Source organism: Choloepus didactylus, chromosome 8, assembly GCF_015220235.1.
Source record: "Choloepus didactylus isolate mChoDid1 chromosome 8, mChoDid1.pri, whole genome shotgun sequence".
In the NCBI taxonomy this organism is placed as follows: Eukaryota; Metazoa; Chordata; class Mammalia; order Pilosa; family Megalonychidae; genus Choloepus; species Choloepus didactylus.
The window spans coordinates 11,827,477-11,854,990 of NC_051314.1; the positions used below are offsets into that span (position 1 = coordinate 11,827,477).

General features: G+C 44.8%; 1 protein-coding gene and 1 long non-coding RNA gene across 3 annotated transcripts in view; one reads left to right on the forward strand and one right to left on the reverse strand.

Moving 5' to 3' along the window:
• The window catches only part of SREBF2 (sterol regulatory element binding transcription factor 2), a 59,013-nt gene extending 41,188 nt beyond the window's left edge, over window positions 1–17,825 (reverse strand). For both annotated transcript variants that reach the window (XM_037845021.1, XM_037845020.1), the window contains exon 1: window positions 17,571–17,825. In XM_037845021.1, the coding sequence (XP_037700949.1) occupies window positions 17,571–17,658 (88 nt within the window). In that variant the 5' untranslated portion in view covers window positions 17,659–17,825. The remainder of the gene's footprint in view (window positions 1–17,570) is intronic.
• Window positions 17,826–18,279: 454 nt separating this feature from the next.
• LOC119542099 lies at window positions 18,280–26,944 on the forward strand. Its single transcript, XR_005218419.1, has 3 exons — window positions 18,280–18,516; window positions 24,700–24,827; window positions 26,171–26,944. It is a non-coding gene; the product is annotated as an uncharacterized LOC119542099 (long non-coding RNA).
• Window positions 26,945–27,514: the final 570 nt, after the last annotated feature.

Below are 27,514 nucleotides of genomic sequence, written 5' to 3' on the forward strand. Positions count from 1 at the left end.
TCAAATCAAATCAAATTTCTTAACATGAGCTTCAAAGCTCCTCACCAATTGCACCCTCCTACTCCAAGGGATTTCACCTCCCACTCACCTTAGTTCATCATCCACCCTGGGAAAATCCCCACTCCCTTCCCTGCATGTGCCTTTGGTGGTTGGGGCCAACCTTCTCAGACTGTGACAGTCACATCTCCCCTTTCCTATTGTTACCATCCTCTTCTATTCTCCAAATCCTGACTTTCACAATGCTGCTTCAAAACTACTTACAATTACTCTTACCAAGGACTCTTTCCACCTCACACCCAGCCATATTTTTAGCTCTTGCACCCAAATGCAATTTATTTATTGAGAAAAATTATCCAATACTTGGAAATAAGGCAAAAAAAAAAAAAAGTACCGTCTACCCTTTAAAGCCATACTAGAGCCCTGCTAACCTTGCCTGCCTACAGGTCACCTGATGCTCCAGAGAAACATAACTTTGTTTGACTTTCTATTGACTACTGATTAGGACCCAGGTTCTGTAAGGTTAGACATTAACTTGTAGAAAATTGATTAAGTTAGAAATGATTTCTATTTGGTAAAAAAGTTAAGATAACCTCAAAGGTTTTTTTTTTTATTACTTGTGGATATTAATCTGTTTTGTATCTAAATGTGCAACCTTATTCCTGTACTCTTTTTTCTGACTATAGACATATAAATTTCTTGATCCCTCCTTTGATTCAACTATCTCATCTGTCATCCTGCTGGTTTCCTCATTAATAATGTCAAATAAATCTTTGAAATGTGCTCAGGATATATTAGCACAAGAGAATGTCTTTAACTTGTTGAAAACTTTATTTTGCCACATGTACTTTCAAATGCTTCTCATGTCTTGTGCTCCACAAAATGCCTGGACCAAATCATCCACCCCCAATACCTCTCCAAGCACCAAGTTTAAAAAAATCTGTACTGATTCAGTGAAATGCTCTCAAAAGCAACTTTCATGCAACCTATAAAAACGGCAATCATCTTTTCTGAACCCAAACTGGGAGGCACACAATGGGACAAGATATTTTTAAAATCTAGATTAACCTTAGAAACTCTGGACAAATCTATGGAATTTCTGCAAGCTTCCAGTTTTGGTGAAGGAGGTGTATAAATGCAGATGGATTTAATTCCAGAAACGTGTTTTGAGCACCTACTGTGTGCCAGCACGTGGAATCCAGAGAGGACATGAGTCCTTGACCTCAAGGAGTTAGTGAACTGACACAATTCAGTCTGTGGTGACTGAAACGGATGTGACAAGGAGGCCATGCAGAACATCATAACCTCCCTGACTCCAGCAGGTCAGGGTGCAAGGTGCATTCTAGATGCAGGGAACCTCCTAAGCAAGGGCTTGGAGGCCTCAATCTGCATGGTGCGCTGCTGAAAAAGGCTGGGCAGGTAGTCAGGGGCAAGACGGTGGACTTGGCCTTTTTTCCTTATCAAGGAAGGAAAACCCGCAGTAAGCTGCCCAACAATGCCCTAGGAAGGAGGGCCACGCTAGCTCAGCAGGTGCCCGCGGCCCTGCAGAGCCACATGACATCACGAACTTAATTAAGAAACATTCTGAGGAAAAACCTAAGAGCTAAATTCTCACTTGAGAGGAGAGCATCGGAGTGGCTGAAACAAAAATTCAGAGTTGATGAAAAATCTTGAAAGTCAATTAGAGAAAAATCCTATTTATGTATGAAATCCTAAAAAAATGACCAGCACTGGGCCACCTTTCCCATTGTGTGTAGGCACAACGGGGATTTTGAAGTTCAAATTCAAAGAGAATTAGCTGAAGAACTGGCTCTGAAATTAGCAAGACCAGGAACACGTCCAGCACATAATAAAATGTATTTGATTCTTTTGCAGTTTTTTTTTAACATAACTTTATATCTAAAAAGGAGAAAATCTCCAGGTTAAATTCCAATTTAGTCCTTGAATAAAAGCCAATGGCCACAATGCTGATGCTTAAAAGCAAAAACAACTGAGTGACAAAGGCAGTAAACTCTGTTTCTTTTACTTTCAAATTTGTTTTATTATGGAAATTCTCAAACACATAAAGGTAGAGAGACTTGTATACTGAACCTCATTTAAGCAGTATTCAACAATTTTCAACATTTTGCAAACCAACCTTGTTTTATATACGATCCCTTTTTTGGACATCCTATTGTTTCACTGTAACTATTTCGGTAGTTTGTAAATCTAACAGGATTTTTAAAAAATAACCACAATTCCAGTAGCATACCTAACAAAATTAACATTAATTCTATAATGCCATCTAAAATCCAGTCCACATTCAATTTCCCCAATTTCCTCCAAAATATGTACTTTACAGTTCTTCTGTCAAAGTCACAAAACAAGATCCACACAATGCCTTGGGTTGATATGCATGAGTCTTAAGTATCTTCTAATCTATGAAACTTTCCCTTTCCCCTTCTTTAACCATTTATTTGTTGAAGACATTGGTTCATTTGTCCTGCAGCATTTCCCTCGTGCCAGATTTTGCTGATTGCATCCTCATTCAACCCTTTAATCTACATACAACTTGTTCCTCTATCCGAATAAACTTCCTTTCTGATTAAAAATCCTATCTTTTATTTAAAATAAAACTAAGATACATAAGGTGATTATGACTGAAATTAAATTCATTCAAATTATTCTATGTGGACAACATAATGATAATAGCTACCGCTGATATCTATTTAGTACTTGACATCGACCCTCTGAGACCAGTATTACTATTCTTACAAGCAAGGGAACTAAGGTTCAAAGAGATTCAATAACTTGCTCAAGGCCCCCCATATAAACTAAAAAGTGGCTGAGCTAGGATTTGAACTTAGGTCACTGTCTAGGTTTGTCTGAGGGTCTCCTCTACACCCACTTCCCCCCTCCACAAAACAACCATTTCTTGGATTTTACATTTATTTACTCTGCTCACAACCGGAGAAATAGATGCAAGGTGGGTCTGGAGTGACAATAAAGTAAGGTGATTTTGTGTGTGTGGGAGCATTTATGTAATCCATCTTATTGCTTTCAATATTAACTTCAATGCTAATGGGAAAAGAAAAATCACTGGCTGAAATTATTTCCCAAATGAGAACTTCTGCCTTGACAAGACACTTCTTTCTAGAACAGTCTTTTATTTTTTTTTATTAAGAACAAACCAATAAAGACATCCCTTAAGACATGCATTTGACAAACATTAACCGAGATGTTACTCTGTGCCAAATACAAAAATAAATGCCCTCAAGAGGCTCATTTTTGCTGTGTAGACAACTGCTAGCGCTGGATGCTCAGTGTTATGATACAGAGAGGTACATGGGGACAAGAGGAACCTATTAGAATATGCTCTTAAAAAGCTTTCTTTCCCCTGCTACTCACCTCCTGTTTGTATGTATGTATACAATTCTATGTGAAGTTCAGACTTGATTTTTTTTACAAGGAAATAATTTCTTAGCACTGTCGCTCAGTTGTTTTTGCTTTTAGCATCTTGCTAGGTACTTTCATGCATGTTGTGTTACGTAATCTTCAAATTCACCATGTGAGCTGGATGTTTCAAGCACTCTTTTAAATGAATTAATATGTGTAATGCATCTTGAACAGTGCCTGACACATAAGAAGTGCTTGAAAAGTGGTGGTGGTGGCGGTGGTTACCAGAAAGAAACTAGTCCCGAGAGGGGTAACTTGCTCATGGTCGACTCCCTCTTTCAAACTCTGGTCTCTTTTCACCATCACCCGGCTCCAGAAGTCACCCCAACAACCACACACCAGCCACTGGCAGCAGGGGCACCTCCTCTCAGGGGTCCACCTCCGCAGCTGCGCTCTAGAAGGCTCCAGAAGGCAGCTGGCAACGACCAAACGTCGCACCGCGAATTCCCACCGATGCAAGAGCCCCAACCTCTGCCCCAGCCAAGGAACCCTGGCCTCCAATCCTCACTTAACACCAAATTTGAGTCAAATTCTTGGCACCCCTCATTTGAAAGGCTGTCCATCTCACTCCACTCATTACTTTGAAATGCCCACTATTAGAAAATGGTAAAGCCTCAACTCTGAGAACAATAATTAAGAAGAAAAAACTGAGCCAATTTGTAGTAACTAACAATAACAGAAATAGCATCAAAATTTTTAACATTTATTAAGCTCTGTATACTAGTAATTGTGCTAAACACAACACTTCCCAGAGATAGATGCCATTGTCATTTCCACTTTACAGACAAGGGAAATGAAGCCCAGAGAGGTTAAGCAACTTGTCCAACGTCATCCAGTCAGCAAGTGCCGTGGCTGGGTCAGGCCGTCTGGCTCCAGTGCCCAAGCTCTCAACCACCACACAAAACGGAGGCTTTGGAACTCTTATCACAGGGATGGCACCAAACAGAGCTTGGCTTCGAGCAGCTGCTCATTCATGCTTCACTCTTGCCCAGGTAGAGGAAATACCCCAAGCTCACAAGGGGAAGGATGTTTCATCCCAGGTCTCTCCAGTATTTCCCAGCTCCTCACCCGTTCCCGTCCTTGCATCATACTCTCTCTGCTGCTCTCCTGAAACAGGAGGTAAAGTTGAGCAAGGAAAGTGAGGCTCCAAGGAACTGATCATGCCTGATCCTTTCACAAAGTCAGGCACAGGCCACTTGTCCTCCACCTGAGGGCAGAGCCAATGCAGCAGGGGAGCTCAACCTTCTCAGTCCTTAAGCTAGTCAGGCAAAAATAAAAGATCCCAGCAGCCCCCCATCTTACCCTTCCACTCATTAACACACCCCGAAAACTCCTTAAAACTAAGGAGAAAAATAACACTTACATACCAGATTTTTAAATCATGCTATAAACATCCAGTCAACACTTGCATGTACTGTGTACCATGTGCTGGGAGCTGGAGGATCCTATAAATACCTGTGTGGCACCCGGCACCGAGCAAGGACATGCTTCCCAATATCAAAGCAGACAGGGAAACCCAAGCAACTCCACAAACACAACAAGGGGGAGAACAGACAAGTGTCTCACAGAGTAGAAGGGTTGACCCACCCTGGCAGTCAGTGAAAGCTGAGAAGTTAGAGAGGGAAGGGTATGCCAGGCAAAGGAAACCATAGGTGCAAAACCACACCACCAGGAAATGCCTGGCAAGTGGAGGGAACAGGGAGCCTAGCGGAGGAGACGGGCTGCTGTTAGTTACGTTGTCAGAGGCCTTACTGCCACTCTGGGCACTGGGCTTTTATTTCAAAGGCAATGAGAGGCACAGAACATGCAGCGGACATTTGCCACTTTTATTTTGCCCGTTCAGCATCTGACCCAACCTCCCATTGGGACCCTGATCTTCCAATGGCAAATCCCCTTTGGGGGTCTTGAGGGAATGACACAGGAGGCAGGGACAGTGGCGAGATCATGACAGTGGGGTCCTAAGCAGCGGCTCCCAGGCTCCTCAGCTGCCCTCTGCTGCTAAGTGGCCTCCCTTGCTTCCGGCCCGCTGTCCAAGCCTGGAGAGTCAGGGCACCACCCTTCCCACCAGCCCTTTCTGTCCAAGTTCGCTGGAGAGAGCTTCTGCTGCCTCATCACCAAGATTCCTGACTGATACAGAATACAAAGAAGCAGGACAGGGATCTGATCAAATCCGTGTTTGAGAAAGATAACAACACAGTCATCAAGAGTGCAGCCTGCAAGGCACCTGAATACGCGAAGACCAGCCCCGGGGCCAGGCCTTGAAGCCGGCTGTTCACGCTGCCTGGAGCCCGGCTGCTCTCTCTTCCGCCCCTTCATCCTTAGACCTCAGCTTAAAAGTTACCTCTCTGACTCGACTTCGCCATCAGTTAGGTGCCCCTCCTGGACACCATCCCAGACCTCCCACATTCAGATTCTGAGGGGTATACCCTGTGGGGTTCTTAGGCACATTAAGGTTTGAGAAGCTCTGTCTGTCATTGTACTCTGGTCACACTGAATTGCAAGTTTCTAGAACACACCAAATTATTCCCAATTTTGGTCCAATCTCATCAAAAATGAACACCCTGCTTGCCCTCTTTCACCTACTGAAATTCTGCTTCCCTTTCACAATTGGCCCTGAATCATGAAGTCCCTGTGAAGATTTCCCTAATTCTCTTCCTTCGTGCTCCAAAAATGCAGTGCTTTCTTCCTTTGTTAGGGCCCCTGTTGCTTCGTATTCTGGTTGATTGTTTACATGTCAGTTCCCTGAAAGTAGTGACCATTTCTTTCATCTTTGGTATGCAAACAGTCTAGCACTGAGGCGTGAATATGGGGGATGCGCATTAGTGCTGAACTGGACTGAACCAATGACCTGGGCAGGGAGGGGCTCCTAGAGAACAGGCTTCCTCAGCGAGGGCCTCTTCCCAGTCAGAGCACCCCAGAGTCCAGGTTCCCAAGTTCACCTCCTGATCCACTTCATCAGCATGGGGCACCTCGGGCAAATCATTCAATCTCTGTTCCAGTGTCTTCATCTTCAAAATGGGCATAAAAAAATCACAGCACTGTTAGGAAGAGCAAATGTACCAGAAGGACCTTGGTAGATCGTAAGGATGTGCAGAATTGTCAGCACTTAGGAAGAAGCATTATTTCCCCTTGAAGCTACGGGACAGCAGGGCCTGGGCTGAGCAAACACCAGTTTAACAAGGAAGTTCCACATCTGGTTCAGCAGCTTGGGATTTCATCACTGTTCCAAACAAGACCCTGAACCCCATGGACCTGTTCTACAGGGCCAGGGGCGAGAGCCAAAATGTGAGGGACATTTAGACACGTATCATTAGCAATTCCAAAGGCCTGAGATATTCACAAAGGGCTCTGTTTTCCAGTTTCCAGTCCATCAGTGGTTTAGGTTTCTAAACAGGGGTTCCCCAGGGAGCCTTATCTTGGAGGCGCAGGCTCTGGGATTCTGCTAGGCTTTAAAAAATTCCATCCTGTCAACAAAGTTTAACGGTGAGTCTTGTGGTACAGAAAGGGAACCCTCTGCACCACACTCACTGACTGCTCTTCTGTGTCCTGCCTACCACATCTACCAAAGTCCTCTCAAAAGGAAAAAATAAACATTCCAAAACAAAGCCCCTTTCAAACTGAAGCTCCTCATCCATTCTCAGAGCCAGAAGAGAATGTTAGTTCCTGTCCCCTTCCTTTTCTGTGTTGCACCACACATAATTCTTGCAGCACCTTCACCCTCCCCACTTTACAGAGGAAACTGGGGCTCAGAGAAGTGCTGTGCGGCCCAAAGGAAGTCCCTTTACGGGCCGGCACAGAGCAGACACTTCCTGATGAGCACATGCTGGCTGAATGTGTAGCTGAGCAGAGGATCCACGGTCTCTCTGCTTCGAAACCCACCACATCACCTAGTGTTCTCAACTTAGAGGAAAAAAATACGTGGGTTTTGGTGTTGGACATATCAGCATTTAGGTCCCCATGCCACCACTTACTAGTTGTGTGATCTGGGCCTCTTCACCTGCAGCATATAGCAGAGTTGGCGAAAGGATTCAAAACAAAAGCAATGTAGGTAAAGGGTTTGGAATGGCACCTGGCACCCAGAGCCATGCATACTCTATGGGGGCAGGGAATCTGTTCACCTTGTCTGCACTGTACCTGGAGACCGGCACAAAACAGGCCCTGTGTGAAGACCTGCAAGAAGGAAACAACGAATGGACTATTCTTGCAGGTCTGGCCAGAACAGTGTTGGGCACATAGCAGGTAGTGCCCACATAGTGATTTCAAAACCCGGCAGAGGACTGACTAGTAGAGTGACTGTAGAGATACTCAACTCGTGAAGCACAGGACCAAGTCAGTAACTGTAAAGCACAGGACCAATGCACCTTCGGGAAAATGACAACATGTCTGCAAAGGAGCAGGACAATATGGTTCAGAACTCATTATCAAATACACGCATACAGAGAAGGATTAAACACAATGGGAAACAGCTATCACATGTGGAAGTCCAGCCCTGCCCAAGAAATAAACTGAGAGTCCACCCAACTAGCCCAGAGAAACTACCAAGACTGACTTTCTAAAAACTTCAAAGGAAAGTATTGTGAGAAATGAGCTATTCAAAACAAAAGGGTATTTCCTAAAACAGCTGCAGATTTGATGAAAACTGAAACAACTTCCAGCATACCACTCACAGTGACAGAAAACCCCAAGAAACTTTCCTGTGAGGAAGTACCGACATTCCGAGGCCAAAACTGCTATCACCGTGAAACTGCATGGAAAGAGAATTCTGAAGAGTTCCAACGAAACAATGTAAAACAAGAAACTACTTTCCAAGTTTCCCAATGCAGAGGGCTGAAAATAAAGATGCTGTATTTGAGCGAATTTAAAAGTGAAGGGAGCAGGCAAATAAAACAGATGGAAGATGGCTCCAAGAAAGCAAAAGCAGCAGAAGGATGAAACAAGCCAGCCCCTGGGTCCTGGTGAGCAAAGGGAACATCTAGGGCACTAGCAGGGATTACTCCGAGAACTGGTCACTTCCTGCCCCTACTCCAGTGTCGAACCCAGAAAAGTTGAGGGAGCAGCCAGGACAGAGGGTTCTGGGAGGGAAGGATGGCACCAGCTCTAAACTGGCATAAATGTGGCAAAGAGACAGCCTATAAAGGGACTGAAGAGTCCAAGCTGGACTCTGCTGGCAAGGCAGTGGGCAAGCGGACTTCCCACACTGCTGGGAGTGTAAACTTCACATGTACCGTGAAGAGCAGTTTGGTAGGATCTATCAAAACTACAAATGCACAGGGAGCCTGAAGGAAAAGCTAGTTCCTGCCCCTTCCTTTCACATGCTTTATCTCCCTTAAGTCTTGCTGCTGTAGTAGACATCACCATACCCCCTTTGACCCAGGAATCCCACTCATGGTGATTTATCCTGCGTATGTGTGAAATAATGAATTTACAAAGCTATTCACTGAAGCTAAAGACTAGAAACACCCTGAAATGCTCCTAAGGGACTGGAGGAATAAATTACAGTGCATCTATACAATGGAAAGCCATGCAGCAGTGACAAAGTCTGGACCAATCTGTAAAATACATTAAATGGGGGAAAAAAAAAAGGCAAGGTGCAGAATAGGGCTTACAGGATGCCATCTTTTTGTGTAAAAATAAAAAGGGGTGCAAAAGTTAAAATCCATACTGTTGTTTGTTTGTATTTGCTTTAAGTAAGTTTTGAAGGAGGTAAAAGAAACTGAAAAATTAATCACCTGTGAGGAAGTAGAGTAGCGGGACCTACGCAGATGGTAGACAGGGTTGGGAGCAAAACTTCACAGTTCCCTTCTATATTTCTTATTTTAAATTGTATGAATGCATTACCTTTTTAAAATATAAAAACAGTTTCCAAGTTGTCACTGCCAACCATTACAGTAACCTGCAGCTGGAGATGAAAAGTGCTGCAAGCTGGCGTGTGTAAGGACTGGCGTGCACCTGGCCTGGTGACTCCTCTTTGGGGAACACACATCAGCAAAATAACTGCAAAGTGCTTGTTCAAAAGTGTTCACAACTGTAACCCGTAACATTCTTTGATATTTGTTCTATAACTACTTGTTAAATCACACTTTGAAAGTTATCACTTTTATGTATTTGTTATATTTCACAATAAAAAAACTTTAAAAAAATGCTCTGAACAACAGTACTTATGTTAACGAAAAATTGCAAATGACTCAAATGCTCAACAGAGACAAGAACATGCAAGCATTTGCCTATTCAGATGGATTCTGTTGGATGACACAGCTATTACAAACGACACCTCAGCTATTTCAACATGCCTGTAAGTGAAAATGTTGTGAAAATTTGTGTGTACCTGAATAAAGTTCAGACAAGAATCAAGCAAGATATAAGCAATCTGGTTTCCAGCAAGTTCTACTTGAATAAGTTGGCTGAAGAACTTTTTTAAATGATGAAATTGGTGAAAAGATCTCATGGGTAGAGAAGCAAATACGTGCTTTTTTAAAGTGTGAAAGACCGAGTCAGGCAGGAGAACTTTAGAAAAGGCGGTTCAGAGACAGGCAGCGGCCCGAGAGTACTGGCCAGAGGCCTGGGTGTGCTGCAAAGAATGCTTGTCAAGGGTGAGGCCAAACACCGAGGAAGGAGACACCCAAAGGACTCCAGTTTGGTGGCCAAGAACCCCCAGAAAGCGTATCCCAGAAATGTGCCTGGGTGAGACCAGGAGTTTAAAAACGGTGGGGAATAAATAAGTGGTGGGCAACAACAGTTCTTTCAACGCAAACACTAGTGACTGAGTATCAAAGATATACGTGGGGTAAAATCAGACCTGTGCTTCACCTCGCTAGGCAGATTTTCCAGTGTGACTCACCAGGGCAACCGGAAGCCCTTCCCGCCAGCGGGTCCCTTTCCCTCCTCACCTCCGCCTCCCCACACTCACCCCTGGCTCCCTGCAACCATCCCAGTGACTTCACTCCTGGGCTGGGGGCCCACCCAGCACCTGAACTTGAAGTGCTTCCCTTTCTTCCTCACACAGACACTGACAGAGAGCACCTATTCAGGGCCGGGTCCTGCCAGGGGGCTCTGCTGGGGAAGCTCGCAGTTGTGGTGGGGGGCAGGCTGCTTCAGGAGGAAGTGCAACCTTCACTCCTCACTCTGGTCCCTGCCGGTGGGGCACCCCCTTCCCCATCAGGAACTTACAGTTAGTTCCCCATCTCTTGGCCACCTTAATCTCAGCTCCCCACCCCCTCACATCTCAAACCCAGTACCCACCATATTAAAACACATGCTTACATATGCTAAGTACCATACTATATTTTATGTCAGATCTTCACAGCAGAAGGGATTATGCATTTTTACTCTCACTAGGCAGATAAGAAAACTCAGGTTTGAGGTCTGTCTGACTCACAAGACGAGATCTTTCCACCAAGACACCTGATACCCCTCCACCTTCTGGGGTTTCCCTTCTGGCCAAACCCTCTGACCCAGCTAACCTGGGCAGGTACAACCTCCCATGCCAACCCCTGGGTTGCCAAGTGTTGCTGAAGCAGAGAAAAGAGAAATCAGGCTGTCCAGAACCCCTGTGACCCAATCTCCTGTTGGCACCCAGTTTTATTGTCCCTGACTTCAGAGTCAAGCGATCTCCATCTGCATCAGCTCCCAATTCCATCCAGGCCTTACACCTCACCAAGGTGATCTGGGCCACTGGATTACTCTTGCTTCACATTCTTTTCTCTACCACAACTTTTCCTTCATGTTCTTCTACTCTCTCTGCTTCTTTCCTATCTCTAAGTTAAAGGCATTCTACTTCCTTTCCAAATCTGATCATGCATCTCGCAGCCTAAATCCCCTCTTGGCCTCCCATATGAGAAGGATAAAATGCAAACACCTGAGCAGGCATGCACCAGTGTTTCCCAAAGTATGGGGCAAGTACCACCAGGAGCACACAAGTTGATTTTAGCAAGAACAAAAATATTTTTAAAATTCATTTTCCATGGATGATGGTATGGTATGTGGATATATCTCAATAACACTGAATTAAAAAATTCATTTTAATGTATATTTTAAGGATATATAACTAGAATGTCAAATTGGTGGTTTCACAGAGAGTACTGTTTAGGACAGGCTAAGTTTATTTAAGTAAAAAAAATTATTTTAATGTAGCTCACACAGTGTGACTGTGTGGTTGTGAAAACCTTGTGGCTCACACGCCCTTTATTCATTTACAGACAGATGAAAAATACGGTGGGATGGGGGAATGAAACGCTTTAGGTGTTCTTTTTTACTTTTATTTTTAATCATATTTTTATTTTTATTGGAGTAAAAAAAATGTTCAAAAATTGATTGTGGTGATGAATGCACAACTATATGATGGTACTGTGAACAAACAGATTGCACACTGTGGATGACTGTATGGTACGTGAATATATCTCAATAAAACTGAATTTTTTTGAAAAAAGTGAGTTGAAAGAAATGCCAAGTAAAAATAGTATGGGGATTTCCAGTTATACATGGGGTACCACATACTCATTACCTCTGCTTCCTTCTAAAACTCCATTAAAACCCACAGATAGGAAAAATTTTAACATTATAAATTCACAAAGACAAAGATAATGGGAGAGATGACAAAATGATAGCAGATGCAAAATATCAACAAAATTTAGAAGATGAAAAGGGCACAGGCACTCAGTGTTTAACTGCAAGTGTTTATTCTTGGAGTTTGAAAACAGGCTTAAGGGTTAGTATTTGTATGAATTAGACTAAGCAGGATTCCATTTTTGCAACTCTGTTATACCCAGCCTTTTGATGTAGAAGTGAAAATACAGTATCTCTGACTTTCTGTTACCAAAAGAAAAAAAAAGGCATAGACAAGTGGCAATTGATTTGCAGCCCAAAGATGAAAGTGACTCTTTGCCAGAAGTCAGTGGACGCCCAAGGCAAGGCCACAGGAAGACTCAGGAGCTGGAAGTTCCTCTGCAGGCGGGGTGCTGGGGGGGCTAACACCAGGAGGGCTGGGTGAACGCAGGTACAGGCATCATCAACACTCTGGTGCCCTCAGCAAGTGGGGACGGTGAATGGGAGCCAAGCACCATTGCCCAGCTCCACCAAGGCAGGTATGTCATCCTAGAATTTAGAACACCAAGGTTAAAGAGAATATCCTAAAAGCTTCCAGAGGAGCAAAGAAGTCACACACAAAGGATCAGGAATCAAAATGGTATCCCATTCCTTGATCACTAGTAGCTGGAAGTCAATTAGGCAGTGCCTAATTATGTTAAATCTATATAAACTTAGCAAACCTATCCAATTAGAGTGAGCTTAGAATAAAGACATTTTCAGACAGGCAATCCTCAAAAAAAATTTACCTACAATGTACTCTTTCTCAGGAAGCCACTAGAGCATGTGCTCCATCAAAACGAGAGAGTAAAAAAAGAACAACGAGGGAACAGGGGCTTCAAAGCTGAAGAGGGGTAGAGGGGACCCCCAGGAAGATGGTTAAGGGTAGTCCCAAGATTACGAGCAGGACAGCAAATCCAGACAACCACCATTAGATGGGGCAAAAGGAGGGAGGGCTCCAGGAGAGACATCAGGAGGGGGATGAAAGAAACTAACCACCATACCAAGTTTCTGTCAGAAGATTTTGGGAATTAGTTACAGCAACACAGACACTAAAGAAGGGGATAAATAGGACTATTATAAGCCCTAGGAAAATATACACACACACAAAGTACAGGATCTACCCCAGAGAAATGAAAACACATTTCCACACAAAAACTGGTACACAAATGTTCATAGCAGCTTCATTCATAACAGACAAAAAGTGGAAATCACCCAAATGTCCATCAACTGATACCTCGATAAACAACATGTGGTCTATCCATACAAAGGAATACTATACTACAACACGGATGAACCTCAAAAACATTATGCTAAATGAAAGAAGTTGCTCAAAAAAATGCCACATATTGCCTGATTCCATTTGTCTGAAATGTCCAAATGGGGAAACCCATAAAGACAGAAAAATGGAAACTTTTCAATGAAATTCCATTGAAAAACTTCTTTAACCTTCCCCAAAGAGAATGGCTGTCTCTAGTCGCCCATCACTCATTCAATTCTGACTGCTTCCTGGTTAACCTGCCCTTGGACCCCCTCACCTGGCTGCTTTTTCAGAGGTGGACCTCCTAACTGCCAAATCCTATGACTCCTTCCATGGCCTTGCTGTCTTCTGCAGCACTGTCTTTCGCCCACTAATCCCTCCTGGAAAAGCTCACCTCCCCTTGGTTCATTTCATTTCACTCTTCTGATCTGACCTTCTGGTTCTATCTTCTCCTCATACCTCTATCCCCAACTCATCAACCTCTGTCTCCAGGTTTGACTTGAGTATCGGCCTCCTCCTATTTCCTACCAGATGACCTCTGGGCACCTCAATTTCAGTCCTTTTAAAAGAGACATTTTCACTATCTCCCCAAACCAGCTCTTCCTGTTGGCTCCTGAGCTCTCCCGATGTTCCAGGCTTAATACCTTGATGGATCCTAAAATTCCACCTCTGCCCTGCCTTATGGGCCAAGCCTTCACTGTCCTTTCCCATCCAGTGCCTTGCACAACAGCCATTTCCTACTGAAATTCCATCATCCTCCTCGTATCATCATCTTATACCAGGAAGGTTGCAGTTCTCTCCTAATAGGTCTCCCTGACTCCAATCTTCCCTAACCATCACCACAGTTGAATTTTCTTAAAGCCAATTGTTAATGTGTTATGTCCTGGCTCAAAAATCTTCAGTAATTTCTTCCCTACATTTCACATATCTGAATCTGGTATGAAGACCCTACTCACCTTTTTGGCTCCAATTCCTCTTTTAGACCCTATCTTCTACTGTTTCCTTACACATACTGTATATTCCAAGAACTCTCTAGTAGTCATTCATTTTTAAGACAGCTTGGTCCTCCTGTTCCACATTTTGTTCCTGCTGCCCAACCTTTTGGGCCCTGTGAAAAGACCACCTCCTGTGCCTTCCCTGATTCTAGTGGAAGAGGATCTCACCTCTTTGCCCTTCCAGAAGACCTGGTTTCAACAGTGCATGAGGGAGGCCCTTTCTCCTTATACAGATATTGATCACAAAAGGAAGAGCTCTGGCTAGACTATCAAAGAGATCTGTGGGCCTGGGACAACAGAGCATTATGCAGCACAAGGCCCAGGAGATCAACAAGCACATGCACTTTATTGGGCCAACAGTATGTTTCTAAAACATTTGAGTTGACATTTAAAAATCTGGAGGTTGCACATAAAACAGACATTGAAAAACAGACACGGATATTCTCCACAACCCTAGCCACTCTCTATGATATGATCCCATTTTTTTCTTCATCGTATCCTGCCAAAACTGTTCTTTTATTTTATTTGTTGGTGTTTTCTCTCTTGAAAATTTGGACTCCCTAGGACAGAAGACCTTGTCTGTCTTGTCCAATATCTTCAGCGCTTCGCACATCGTGGGTGCCTTAGAAGCCACGGAAGAAATGTGTCGAGTGAATGGATGTGGCCCCCACCCCAGCTTATACCTCAAAGGGGACCAAGGTCTGGAGTAGGGCAGACGTTGCTGAGCACAGGCCTCCTGCCTGCCATGCCACCAGCATCCCCAGGAGGTTGGTGTCACATGGAAGAAGGCATAGGACTTGGCCTCAGTGAAGGCTTGGGCCCTGAAGGCCAATGGGATCAGAGGTGGAATTCTAAGGTGGCAAGTATCCTCTACCCCCCATCCTCCACATACAAAGGGAACAGGTACTCTAGCCCACAGGGTCTCTTTCTCTCCCTCACCTCACTGGCTCCTGGAAGCCTCTGGGCTGGCAACCTCTGATCTAATCCAACCCCAAGGACTGTGCCCTGCCCAGCCCAAGGTTGCTGGATTCATTGAGGCACTCCACCGGGATTTAGTGTGAGCAGTCTCTCTATGCCAGGCACTGTTTTAAGGTGTGTGGAATACAGCTGTGACCAAAATGAAGCTCCCTGCCCTCACAGAGCTGATACTTGGGAAGGGGAATGCATGGCTGAGTAGGTACGGAGGGACATTCACACCTGCAGACCACTGGCCCTCAGCCTGCCAATCCTTCCTGCCTGTCAAGGGCCACCCCCTTGGCGCAGCCTTGCTGGTAAGCCAGTCATTACCAAGCTCCCTCCCTGCTGACTTTCACTTACTCCCCTGCACTGGGCAGTTGTAAGCTGACCTATACTTAGCACTGCAGTTTTATTGTTATTCCTCTGAAGGTCCACAGGGCCCGAAGAGTCTTCCTTACTGTCTTTCTTGTTCCCTACAGCTCAGAAACCACAGCCAGCACTTGATTACTTGTTGACCATTTGAAGATGGGACCATTCTTCCCAAACCAGGTATGAGACCTGTGAAGTCACTGAACCACCATGGTAGTTTTCAGGGTGTGCGTTTTACTCAGAAATCTAAGGTTAACACTTAACCAGTAGTTAATTCAACACACTACAAATTAAGCAAAATAGGCAACAATTATGGCATAAGAGTGCAAAACACATACGAATTTCTTTTTGTGAGCTTGCTGGTAGGCAACTCTGGACACACTTACTAGCTGTGTAACGTTAGACAAGTTAGAGAATGGCCTTGGGCCTCGGTTTCAGGATGTTTGAGAGAGGGATGATGGTGTATGATGGTAGTAGTAGCCTGAGAGGGTGGTGGTGAGACCCATGAGTGCTCAAAACATGTTAGCTGCCTTTACGCTCCCAAGAACTCCCTCCCCCATCTGCAAGCGCATCTCTGTACTCAGGGGCCCTTCAGTGGCAGAGTCTGTGGTTAGCCAGGGGGCTTCCATAAAGGGTCCTACCACACTGCCTAGATGATCAAAAAACAAAACAAGGATAGGCCCCAAGGAGAAATGTTACAGAAGCAAAATAGGAAATGCATTCTTTTTGTTAGTTGCTGCAACTTTTCTCTTCCCTCAGAGGAGAATCTTCTGCAGTCGGTTTCTTCATCTGCACAATGGGGATATAACCATCAGAGCTTGCCCTACAGGGCTGGACCTCAGTACTCTGTAAGCTGAGGAGCACAATGCACCTGTGAGTTACTGTCTATGGGCACAGGTTCTAGATTCCCTAAGGTGAGTGACTTGAGACAAGTTAACATCTCCTCGCCTCAGTCTCCTGTAAAACGGGGAATAAGAAAATCCATCTCAAAGGACTGTTCTGAGAAATAAGCTAAGTAATATAAAAAGAGTATTCAGAGCCTAGAACATCAGAAGAGCCCAGCTCCTGAGAGTTACTATTATAATGACCAATCTATTCACTGGACTCCTCACCCCTAAGGGTCGGGTGGAAGCCTAATCAATCAGCACTGCCCAGGAGCTGGCAGACCCAGGCTCTGGTTCCATAACCAGCTGGGTGACTTCGGGCAAGTAGCTGACCCTCTCCAAACCTTGATGGTTCCCATGGCCACAGGATGGGCGCATTCCAAGAAAGGATCCCTGGGCTCCTACCAGCTCTTCCACTCCGCTGTTAAGCCTCCGGAACAAAGGCCACCCGCTCCCCAGCCTGTCCCCGAGGGGCCACAACTCAAAACTCCTGCTGCTCAGCTTTCTTTGCAGCGCGACAGCAGGAGCACCCGGGTCTGCGATCCCGAGAGAAACGTCCACTCTTCGCCACCACCGCTCACTTCATCAGCAACTTGCTGCCGCGACCGCTGCCCAGTTTCCCGGAGCTCCCGGCGACCGAGCCACCGGTGGGACCCTGAAGGACCAGGGTTGGGATGCGCGGAGGCGGGGGTCGGATCCCGGAATCCCAAAGCCGCCCCCGCGACCGGGCGGGGGGTGACAGGTGCGACGCGGGCCCGCGGCGGCCGGTGAGCCGGACCGCGACGAGCAAGTGCGGGCGCACGAGGGAGGCAGCGGCGGCTCGCCGTTCTCACACCGACGCCCGCCGGACCCCGCGGCGCCCCCGGCCCACGACCGGCGCCCCGACCCCCGCGGCTTCCCGGAGAAGCGGAACGGCGGGCCGGGGCTCCACTCCGCGGCGCCCCGAAGGGTGGGGGACCGCCGGCAACCGCACGCGGGGCTCTTCCCGCGTGAGCCCGGGCTGCCAGGGTGTGGGCGCACGCGCACCCGCACGCGCCGCGTAACCCCTTCCTCCCCGCGCCACCCCCGCACTCCCACCCACCCATCGCTCACCGTCGATGTCCCCCAGGGTCAGCTCGTCGCCCAGCTCCGTGAGGGTATCCATGGTCTCCAGAACTCCCAGTTCGCCGCTCTCGTCCATCGCCCGGCTCCGCGCAGAGGCCCCCTTCCAGCCGTCCCGCTCACGGAGACGCGGGGGCGGTGCTGCCGCCACCACCCATGACACTCCACAGCCCCAGCCCGGCACCGCCTCACCGGCCCGTGCCAGCCGCCGCCATGTTTGCGTTGCTCCTCGGCGACGCGCGGGAGGGGCGGGGCGGGATTCCCCCACCCCAACCCGCGCCCGTGCGGCCCCGCCCCCAGGCCGCGCACCCCTTGTTTGTTGTCAATGGGACCAGGCTCGGCACGGCCAATCGGCGTGCGGAGCGGCGCGTGGGGTGATGGTGCGTCATCGATCAGCAGCTCTGATTTGCATAGCGCGGCCGCGCCCTTCGCGGCCGCCCAGGGAAGGCGCCAAGAAGCCGGTGGGTCTTCTGCCCAACCTCCTTCGTGGTGTTTAAAGGAGCCGCTCCCTTTTCCGTCGGGTCTGCTACGCCAGGGCCTCCTGTCAGCGGCCGGGATTTGAAGGGTTAACGCGCCACCCTCCACCCCCGCCTGCTTGCCGCCCCCTGCGCGGGCTGTGAGCGCATTACGTCATTTTCCCTGCTGCCCCACCCCCCACCCCGCCCTGGCGGCCTGGGAATGCGCGTAGGCTCAAACGTGGTCCCCCAGCACACGAGACCCGAGGTGGCTGGAGATCATCCTTACGGAGGCGGGATCAGCTGCAGTGAATTGCCCAAGTGCAGTCGGCGTTTCACAACCACCCGCCGTGACCACACGCTTGCTCCAGCGGGTCTGGAGCCCGGCACCTTGGACCGTCTTGAAGGCCTTAAAACAATGCCAGTGTCCCCGCCCGCCAAGGCCTCCTCAGCGGGGTACCCGCAAGAGTACTTTGAAAAAAGTAACCAAGAACTAACTGTTTGTGCCTGCTAACCTTATTATGTACAGAATACTAAACTGTAACCTGGTGCCTTCCCTTGTAATTACCAAGGAGTAGATGACCTCGTGACCTCGTGCCTACCCCCTTATTCTGTTTTTGGAACTCACTGGTCTGATGATCCTACTTACAGCCCTTCATGTTTATCAATGAGGAAACCTGAGTCAGCCACCCCAGTTCTGGTTTTTCTTCTAGATAAAATCAGATTCACTCAGAATTGGCCGCCTGGACACGGTGCAATATTACAGAACCTTAACTAATAAGTGACCTATGCCTTATTATAATACTAAAAATCATGCCCATCACCATGTAAATGATATTCATCAAATGTGCATAAGAGCCAAACTGGGACACACCCAGGGTTTCAGAAGGAGAAAGAGTTTATTGCTATCCAAAGCAAGGAGAACAGATGGCCTATAGGCCTAAACTGTTTCCCAAAACTGCAGTGACTGATAGTTTTATAGTATCGAAAGATGGGCAGGTTTTAGGATAATGAGTAAAATGGCTCAAGATGATGAAGTTAGAGATGATCTAATTATTGAGCATATGCAGATTGATTACATGCTAGCTTTATCTAGTAAGATAGTTTAGTAATTGGGGTGGGTTAGTTCTGGGCTGACTCAAGTTCCTTCATTAATAAACATTAGGGGGTTGTCATAAGACTCTAAAGTTATAAAATAGGATAAGGGGGTACAATCAGGGCCAGTCATGAGGTTTTTGCAATCATAAAATAGGGGTTATATAGTTATACAATCGTTATCAAAGATCAAGGCATCTGGATTACAATTCAGTAGTTTCAGTAATTTCAGGTATTTCCTTTTGGCTATTCTACAATATACTAGGAAGCAAGGAAAAGGCATCGATGTAATGATTCAGTCATCTTAAGTATTAATTCCTAATTTCTTGGTTACATCAAGACTGACATTTTTTTATGTGCGTCTTATGACTAAACATGCAGCAGATCTGCGTGTGCTCGACCGAAATACCACCCCAGATCATTATCATAATCATGCCTTTAACTAGAATACTATAAACCATCAAGGTCTTTCAGTGCAGGGAAACAGATCTGAAGCTTTTTAACTTTCTGCCTTCTGTTTCCTTGCACAGGTCTCTGTAATAAAGCTCTTTCTCTCCTCAAAACACCAGGGTCATAAACTGGCTTTCACGCACATTGGGGCAGCAAATCTGAATCAGGAACAATTTGGTGACTCTGGTGGGACAGGAGAGTTTTTGAAGCACCAGAGCCTTGGCTGGGTGGGTGAACATGGTAGTCAAATCTACGTGAGCACCTAGACCTGTTAGTCCAAAGTCTTGGTGACTGGGCTTGTCCTGCCCTAACCGCACACCAGGCTCACCAGCCCTTTGAAGTTTCAAAGGGAGAAAAAGTCTGACTGGGTGAGTAAGTCATCAAGGCAAAAGATCAGGAAGAAAGTAAAAGGGCTCAAGTTCCTGGATCTGGTTTGAGGCTGTGGGGCCCGCTTCCAGACAGTCTCCCTTGCTTTGACCACTATACCTTACTAACTTTCCAGGTAGGGTCCTGTACAGGGTTCAAGACCCAACTTGGGTCTGTCTGTGGAGTGTACTCCTGTAATATATTGTAGAATAAGTAGTCTAATAATTGATTAACAGATTCTGCATATTACTTTGGTTAAAAGTTTTGTCATGTATTTTGTAGATTATATTGTTTGCCTGTTCCTTACTTGCTCACTAGTATCATTTGAGATGGGAAAATCCAACAGCATTCCTGAGTGCAGCTCGTTGGATTGCATTCTACAAAACTGGGGGAGGTTTAGTTATAAACCCATGAGAAAACGTAGAATGGTTTCTTTTTGTAACACTGTTTGGCCCCAATATGATTTAGGATCAGGAGAAAAATGGCTGGAAAATGGATCTGTAGATACAAATACTCTATTACAATTAGAACTGTTTTATGAAAGAGAGGAAAATTGGGATGAGATGGTATATGTTCAATCTCTTTTTTCTCTCTCACAACAAGAACTACTACAGAGGGATTGTAAGATTTTGCCTATAAAAGTAAAGAGGAATGTCCTTCCTGATCCAAATCCAGAGGACCCTTTAGAATCTTTATTGAGTCCTCCATTTGCATCTGCTCCCCAACCTTATCACCAAGGCACTGTTGGGCAGGAAGGGGAAGAGGCACTTCCTAAGCCTTCTCCACCTCCATTATATCCCCCTTCACCAGAAATAAAGGGACGAGAGGTGGGAATGGTCTCCCTTTCTCACAACCATCAGGGTACTCAATTTGGCAACCAATTGGAGATCTCCCCCTCCAGCAAGTTCTTGCAGGAGTAGATGAACAAGGGAGCCTCAGAGCACTTTTGTATGAAATACTCCATTCCCCACATCAGACTTGTCTAATTGGAAAAACAATATCCCAATTTATAGAGAAGACCCTGAAAAAATGGAGAATTTATTCTCTTCAATATTTGCAATCCATAATCCAAATTGGGCTAACATACCGGCCTTACTAAATATTCTGTTGACAGAAGAAAGGAGAATGGTTCTAGAGAAAGCAAAGTAGGAGGCAGACAGGCAGCAGGGAGAACACCCCAGTAACTGAGCATATATAGGAGCAAGTTTAGCAGTTCCAGTAACAGATCCAGTGTAGAACCCCAGTGATGGAGATTGAGCTAAACTTGAGTATTCTAAAGAATGTATTGTTGTAGGCCTACTGTGCCAGTTTGAATGTATTATGTCCCCCCAAATGCCATTACCTTTGAGGTAATCTTCTGTAGGCAGACCTACCAGTGTTAATGAGATTATAATTCTTTGAGTGTTTCCATGGAGATGTGCCCCACCCAACTGCGGGTGATGACTCTGATTGGATAATTTCCATGGAGGTGTTGGTTCTGCCCATTCAGGGTGGGTCTGAATTAAATTACTGGAGCACTACATAAGATCAGACAGAAGGAGCAAGCTGCTACAGCCAAGAGGGACCCTTTGAAGAAAGCACAGGAGCTACATATGAGAGACAGTTTGAAGATGGCCAGTGAAAGCAGACCTACTCTGGAGAAACTAAGAGAGGAAAAATACCCCAAATGCAATTAAGAGAGACATTTTTGAGGAACTGCAGCCTAGAGAGGAACGTCCTGGGAGAAAGCCATTTTGAAACCAGAACTTGGAGCAAATGCTGGCCACATGCCTTCCCAGCTAACAGAGGTTTTCCGGACGCCATTGGCCATCCTCCAGTGAAGGTACCCGATTGTTGATGCATTACCTTGGACACTTTATGGTCTTAAGACTGTAACTGTGTAACCAAATAAACCCCCTATATAAAAGCCAGTCCATTTCTGGTGTTTTGCATTCCAGCAGCATTAGCAAACTAGAACACCTACAAAATGGAGTTCCTAAACCCAGAAACTTACAAAAAGTTCAGGAGGTAGTACAAGAGGTTAAGAAAAGTGTTCCAACCCAGCTCAGCCACAAGACTGAAGAACACACCAGGCAAGGAGTTAGACGTGAGTTTAATTAGGACTTACGAACAGGAGAAGGCTCCATGGCGGCGGCTGGCCAGGAAAGATGGAAGTTAGTGCTCTACAAAGAGCTGGTGGTGTGTGTTTGTGTGTGAGTGTGTGTGTGTGTATGTGTGTGTTTGTGCCAAAGGGTGGTTTATAAGGGTTAGGACAAAGTCATTCCATATGGTGTGAGAACAGAATTTTGGCAGGGTCTTGTGACACAGGGGTATGGAGATTTGTTATCAACAGTGATCAAGGGAGGGGAGTTTTAATGCTTTATTTAGGATATCATTGGTACATTCTTTTCCCCTCTGGGGAGATATAATGATCTTTAACCTCTGTCCTAGATAAGTAGGTGGCTACCTGCAATAACTTACTTTCACTATGGAGGGTTTGGGGCCCGGGCCCTGGGTCCCTACAAATACATTGTGGTAGGCCTACGAAATGGAGTTCCTGAACCTAGAAACTTACAAAAAGTTCAGGAAGTGATACAAGAGGCTAAGGAAAACCCTGCAGCCTTTCTTGAAAAACCGTTTAATGCATACAGGCAATACACTGACATAGAACCAGAGAGTCAAGAGAATGCAAGGATGATAAATATGATATTCATTACCCAGAGCTCCACTGATACAAGAAAGAAATTGCAAAAATTAAACGGGCTTGGGATTGGTTACCTCTGATTGGTAGAAATCGCTTTTAAAGTTTACAATAACAGCGACCAGGCTAAAGAGGATTGGTACTTTAGAAAGCAAGCAGCACTCAAGGACTATTACCTTAAGAGGCAAGCAGCACTTAATACAGCTATGATGAACCAAAGGCATGCAGGATTAGGGGACAGGAAGGTAAGACCCCTGGCCCCTCTGGAGGAACAATTAATTGACTTTCTCATTGACACAGGAGCTACCTATTCAGTATTAGATTAAAAAAATCCAATGCAATTTCTAACCAATCAGTTGCTAAAATAGGAGTATGTAGTAAGAGTACACACAAGCCCTTCTTACAACCATTAGAGTGTTTAATTAGGACTAAAATTTAACACCTAGTTTCCTGTATATACATGAATGTCCTGTTTCTTTACTAGGAAGAGATTTATCACCAAAGTTAAATGTGCAGATACTTTCCCTCCAGAGTGTTTATCAATAGCAGTACCTCAGGGAAAACATTGTGCCTTAGAAACTGCAGTGTTGTTTGCAGAGTAAAGGTAAACAAACAATTGCTATTCTAGATAAGATCTTTAAAAGCCTTAAAACCTGAGACTTGGTCTGATGAAAGAGGAGGGAGAGCAGAAACAGGGAGACCAGTTTAGGTTAAGCTTCAACAACCAATTCCATCTGTCATGTTAAGCAATATCTACTCAAATTATAATCTAGAGAAGGAATCGCCCCACTGATTAAAACATTTTAAAAATATCAATTAATACCTGTCTGTCTCTATACAATACTCTAATATTACCAGTATGAAGCCAGGTACTCTAAATGAATACTGGTTTGTGCAAGATTTCCGAGCTAATAAACAAATTGTAGAAAACACTCAACCTGTAGCCCCAAATCCATATACTTTACTTACTACATTGTCTGGGGATCTCTGTTGGTTTACAGTCTTAGATTTAAAAGATGCTTTTTACTGTATACCCCTTAGCCCAGAGTCCCAAGAATGCTTTGCTTTTGAATGGGAATATCCTGTTACCAATATAAAACAACAATACCGTTTTTCCACAAGGATTTAAAAACACTCTCACAATATTTGGAGAAGCCTTGGCTAGAGGTCTAAGAGAATTCAGTTTACAAGAAGGAGTATTGCAATACATAGATGACATTTTAATTGCAAGTTTTACTAAAGAGTCATCAGATAGAAAACACAATTCAAACTCTGGATTGCTTAGCAGACTGAGGTTATAAAGTCTCAAAGAAAAAGGGGCCCGGATTTCCCAATCATCAGTGAAATACCTAGGCTGTGAAATATTGAAAGGACAAAGAAATCTATTGCCTGATCGAAAAGAAGCCCTAGCATGAGTAGAAGAGCCAATCACAAAAAAAGGCAGCTTTAGGAGTTTCTAGGAATGGCAGTGTTCTGCAGAATTTGGATACCTAATTTTGGACTCCATAGCAAAACCATTATATGAGGCTCTGAAAGGATCTGACCAAGAACTTTCAGATTGGACTATAGAATGTAAGAATGCCTTTCAAAAAATAAAGAAAAAACTCTTAACAGCCCCAGCCCTGGGACTCCCAGGTCCAAGAAAATAGTTTGATCTTTTTGTTCACAAAGGCAAAGAATTGTATTAGGTGTACTCACCCCCAAATTAGGAAATGCCAGGTGTCCAGTAGCTTACTTTTCTAAACAACTAGACAACACTACACAAGGCTGGCTAGTATGCCTAAGAGCTGTAGCAGCTAACTGTGATACTCTCAAAAAAGCCAAAAAATTCACCTCTGGACAACCCACAACCATGCACACACCACACCGTGTGCTACCATTTCTAGAACAAAAAGATGAATATTGGCTCACTGCTGGGCGATTAGGTAAATAGCAAGCTATCTGGTCAGATAATCCAAACATCACTTAAAAGCTTCTTCTAGTTTATATCCAGCCACTTTTCTCCCAAGCGGTGAAAAAGAACCTGTATGCGATTGTATATGAATAATTGATGAAGTTTATTCCCACTACCCAGACTTAGTCGACCAACCTTTAGAACATCTGGATGTGGAGATGTACACTGATGGAAGCAGTTTCATGGTTCAGCTGGGTAACCAATGGTAACCCTCCAAACGGTGCTGGAAAGTGGGGCTGTCTCACCAGGTATGCCTGCAAAGCTTTACATTTAGGGAAGGTACAATGGATAAATGTATATACTGATTCCAAATATTCTTTTAATATAGTTCATGCTCATGGAGCCATCTGGAAAGAAAGAGGACTCTAACATCCAGTAGAAAAGAAATCAAGCAGGCAGACATAATTCTAGCTTTATTAGAAGCAAAATATTACCTAAAGAAGTTGCCATAATACATTGTTATAGTCATCAAAGAGGGGAACCAGATTCCATCAAAGGAAATCAAATAGCATATGTAGAAGCAAAAGCACAGCCAGATCAAAAGCTCCAGCATCGTTGCTGGTTGTTCTGGTTTGCTAATGCTGCCGTTATGCAAAATACCAGAAATGGATTGGCTTTTATAAAGGGGAATTATTAGGTTACAAATTTACAGTTCTAAGTCCATAAAAGTGTCCAGACTAAGGCATCAGCAAGAGGATGCCTTCACTGAGGAAAGGCCGATGACATCTGGAACACCAGGCATGAGACTGGCATCTGCTGGTCCTTTTTTCCCAGGTCATGTTTCAAAATGGCTTTCTCCAAAATGTCTGGGTTGCTCTTAGCTTAGCATCTCCAAACGTCCTTCTGCCTGCATCTCCAGGCATTTCTAAGCATCAGCAACCATCTGGGTCTGTGTCATCGGCTCCTTTAAAAGGACTCCAGTAAACTAATCAAGACCCATTCTGAATGGGTGGGGCCACACCTTCATGGAAATAATCTAATCAAAAGTATCAACTACAGTTGGGTGAATCACATCTCCATGGAAGCAACCTAATCCAAATATCCCACACGATTGGATTAAAATGTAGCTTTTGAGGGGGTACATAATATATCCAAACCGGCACACTGGTACTTCCTCTTATACCAGACATAGAATCAAAAAACTTTTCCCTCCAATATTCAACTTATGATTTGCTGAGAGTAGGTGAATGCGGCTTCACCTTAGAGGAGACAGATGCCAATTATCAATTTGACTTTCATATGATAAAACAAAGGATGGATTTATAATAAACATGGAATAATTCTCATTCCAGAACACTTAACTGGAAAGTGTTCTTACTTACTTACATCAAAGCACCCATTATGGGAGGGATGCCATGTATCAATGGCTGAAAAAAATTATATTATAGGACCTCAAATGCAAAGAAGAACCATCCAAGAAGTAACTTAAAAGTTGTTTAACTTTTGCCAAAAATAATCCAAAAAACTGGACCTCCTCCCCCCATAAAGGGAGTTCAAGGAAGAGGCACAACCCTAGGTGAAAACTGGCAGGTAGATTTTACTGTTATGCCTAAACCCTGTGGAAACTATAAATACTTTCTTATCTTTGCAGGCACATTCGCAGGATGGGTGGAAGTCTTTCCATGCAGAACAGAAGGGGCCTTGGAAGTAGCCAAGGCTCTCTGAAGGATATAATCCATGATTTGGACTTCCATTTTTGATACAAAGTGATACTGGTGGGGCTTTTGCATCAAAAATTTCACAGGAGCCGTCAGAAGTTTTAAGTATCCATTGGAAATTACATGCATTCTGGAGACTACAATCCATAGGAAAAATGGAGAAGATGAATCATACCTTAAAGAAAACAATAGCCAAACTCTGCCAAGAAAGCAATCTTTCATGGGATAAAGTACTCTTGGTGGCCTTGATGCAAGTAAGAGAAGCTCCTAGAAGCAGGCTCCTTTTGAGCCTATTTGAAATGGTATATGGAATATCATTTCTGAAACAGGATGGTATGCATACTTGGACTAAACAAGTCCAAGAACTAGAGGTTAAAAGGTGTAATCAGTTGTTAGGAGCCACATTAGAGATAACCCATCAATATGCTTCAAGTCAGCTCTCCTTTCCTACAAATGTGCCCCTACATCACTTTAAACGTGATGTCATGCTTAGTTTCATGTGTCAACTTGGCCAGGTGATAGTGTCCAGTTGTCTGGTCAAGTAAGCCCTGGGCTAACCATTACTGCAAGGACATTTTGTGCCATAGAAATCCAGAAGGCTGTTGTTGCTCAGATGTGGCCCTCTCTCTCTAGCTAAGCCAACTTGAAAGGTGAAATCACTGCCCTCCCCACTATGTGGGATCAGACACCCAGGGGAGTGAATCTCCCTGGCAATGTGGAATATGACTCCCGGGGAGGAATGTAGACCTGGCATCGTGGGACGGAGAACATCTTCTTGACCAAAAAGTGGATGTGAAAGGAAATGAAATAAGCTTCAGTGGCAGAGAGATTCCAAAAGGAGCCGAGAGGTCACTCTGGTGGGCACTCTTACGCACAATATAGACAACCCTTTTTAGGTTCTAAAGAATTGGGGTAGCTGGTGGTGGATACCTGAAACTATCAAACTACAACCCAGAACCCATGAATCTCGAAGACAATTGTATAAAAATGTAGCTTATGAGGGGTGGCAATGGGATTGGGAAAGCCATAAGGACCACACTCCACTTTGTCTAGTTTATGGATGGATGAGTAGAAAAATAGGGGAAGGAAACAAACAAACAGACAAAGGTACCCAGTGTTCTTTTTTACTTCAATTGCTCTTTTTCACTTTAATTATTATTCTTGTTATTTTTAGGTGTGTGCTAATGAAGGTGTCAGGGATTGATTTAGGTGATGAATGTACAACTACGTAATGGTACTGTGAACAATCGAATGTACGATTTTTTTTTGTATGACTA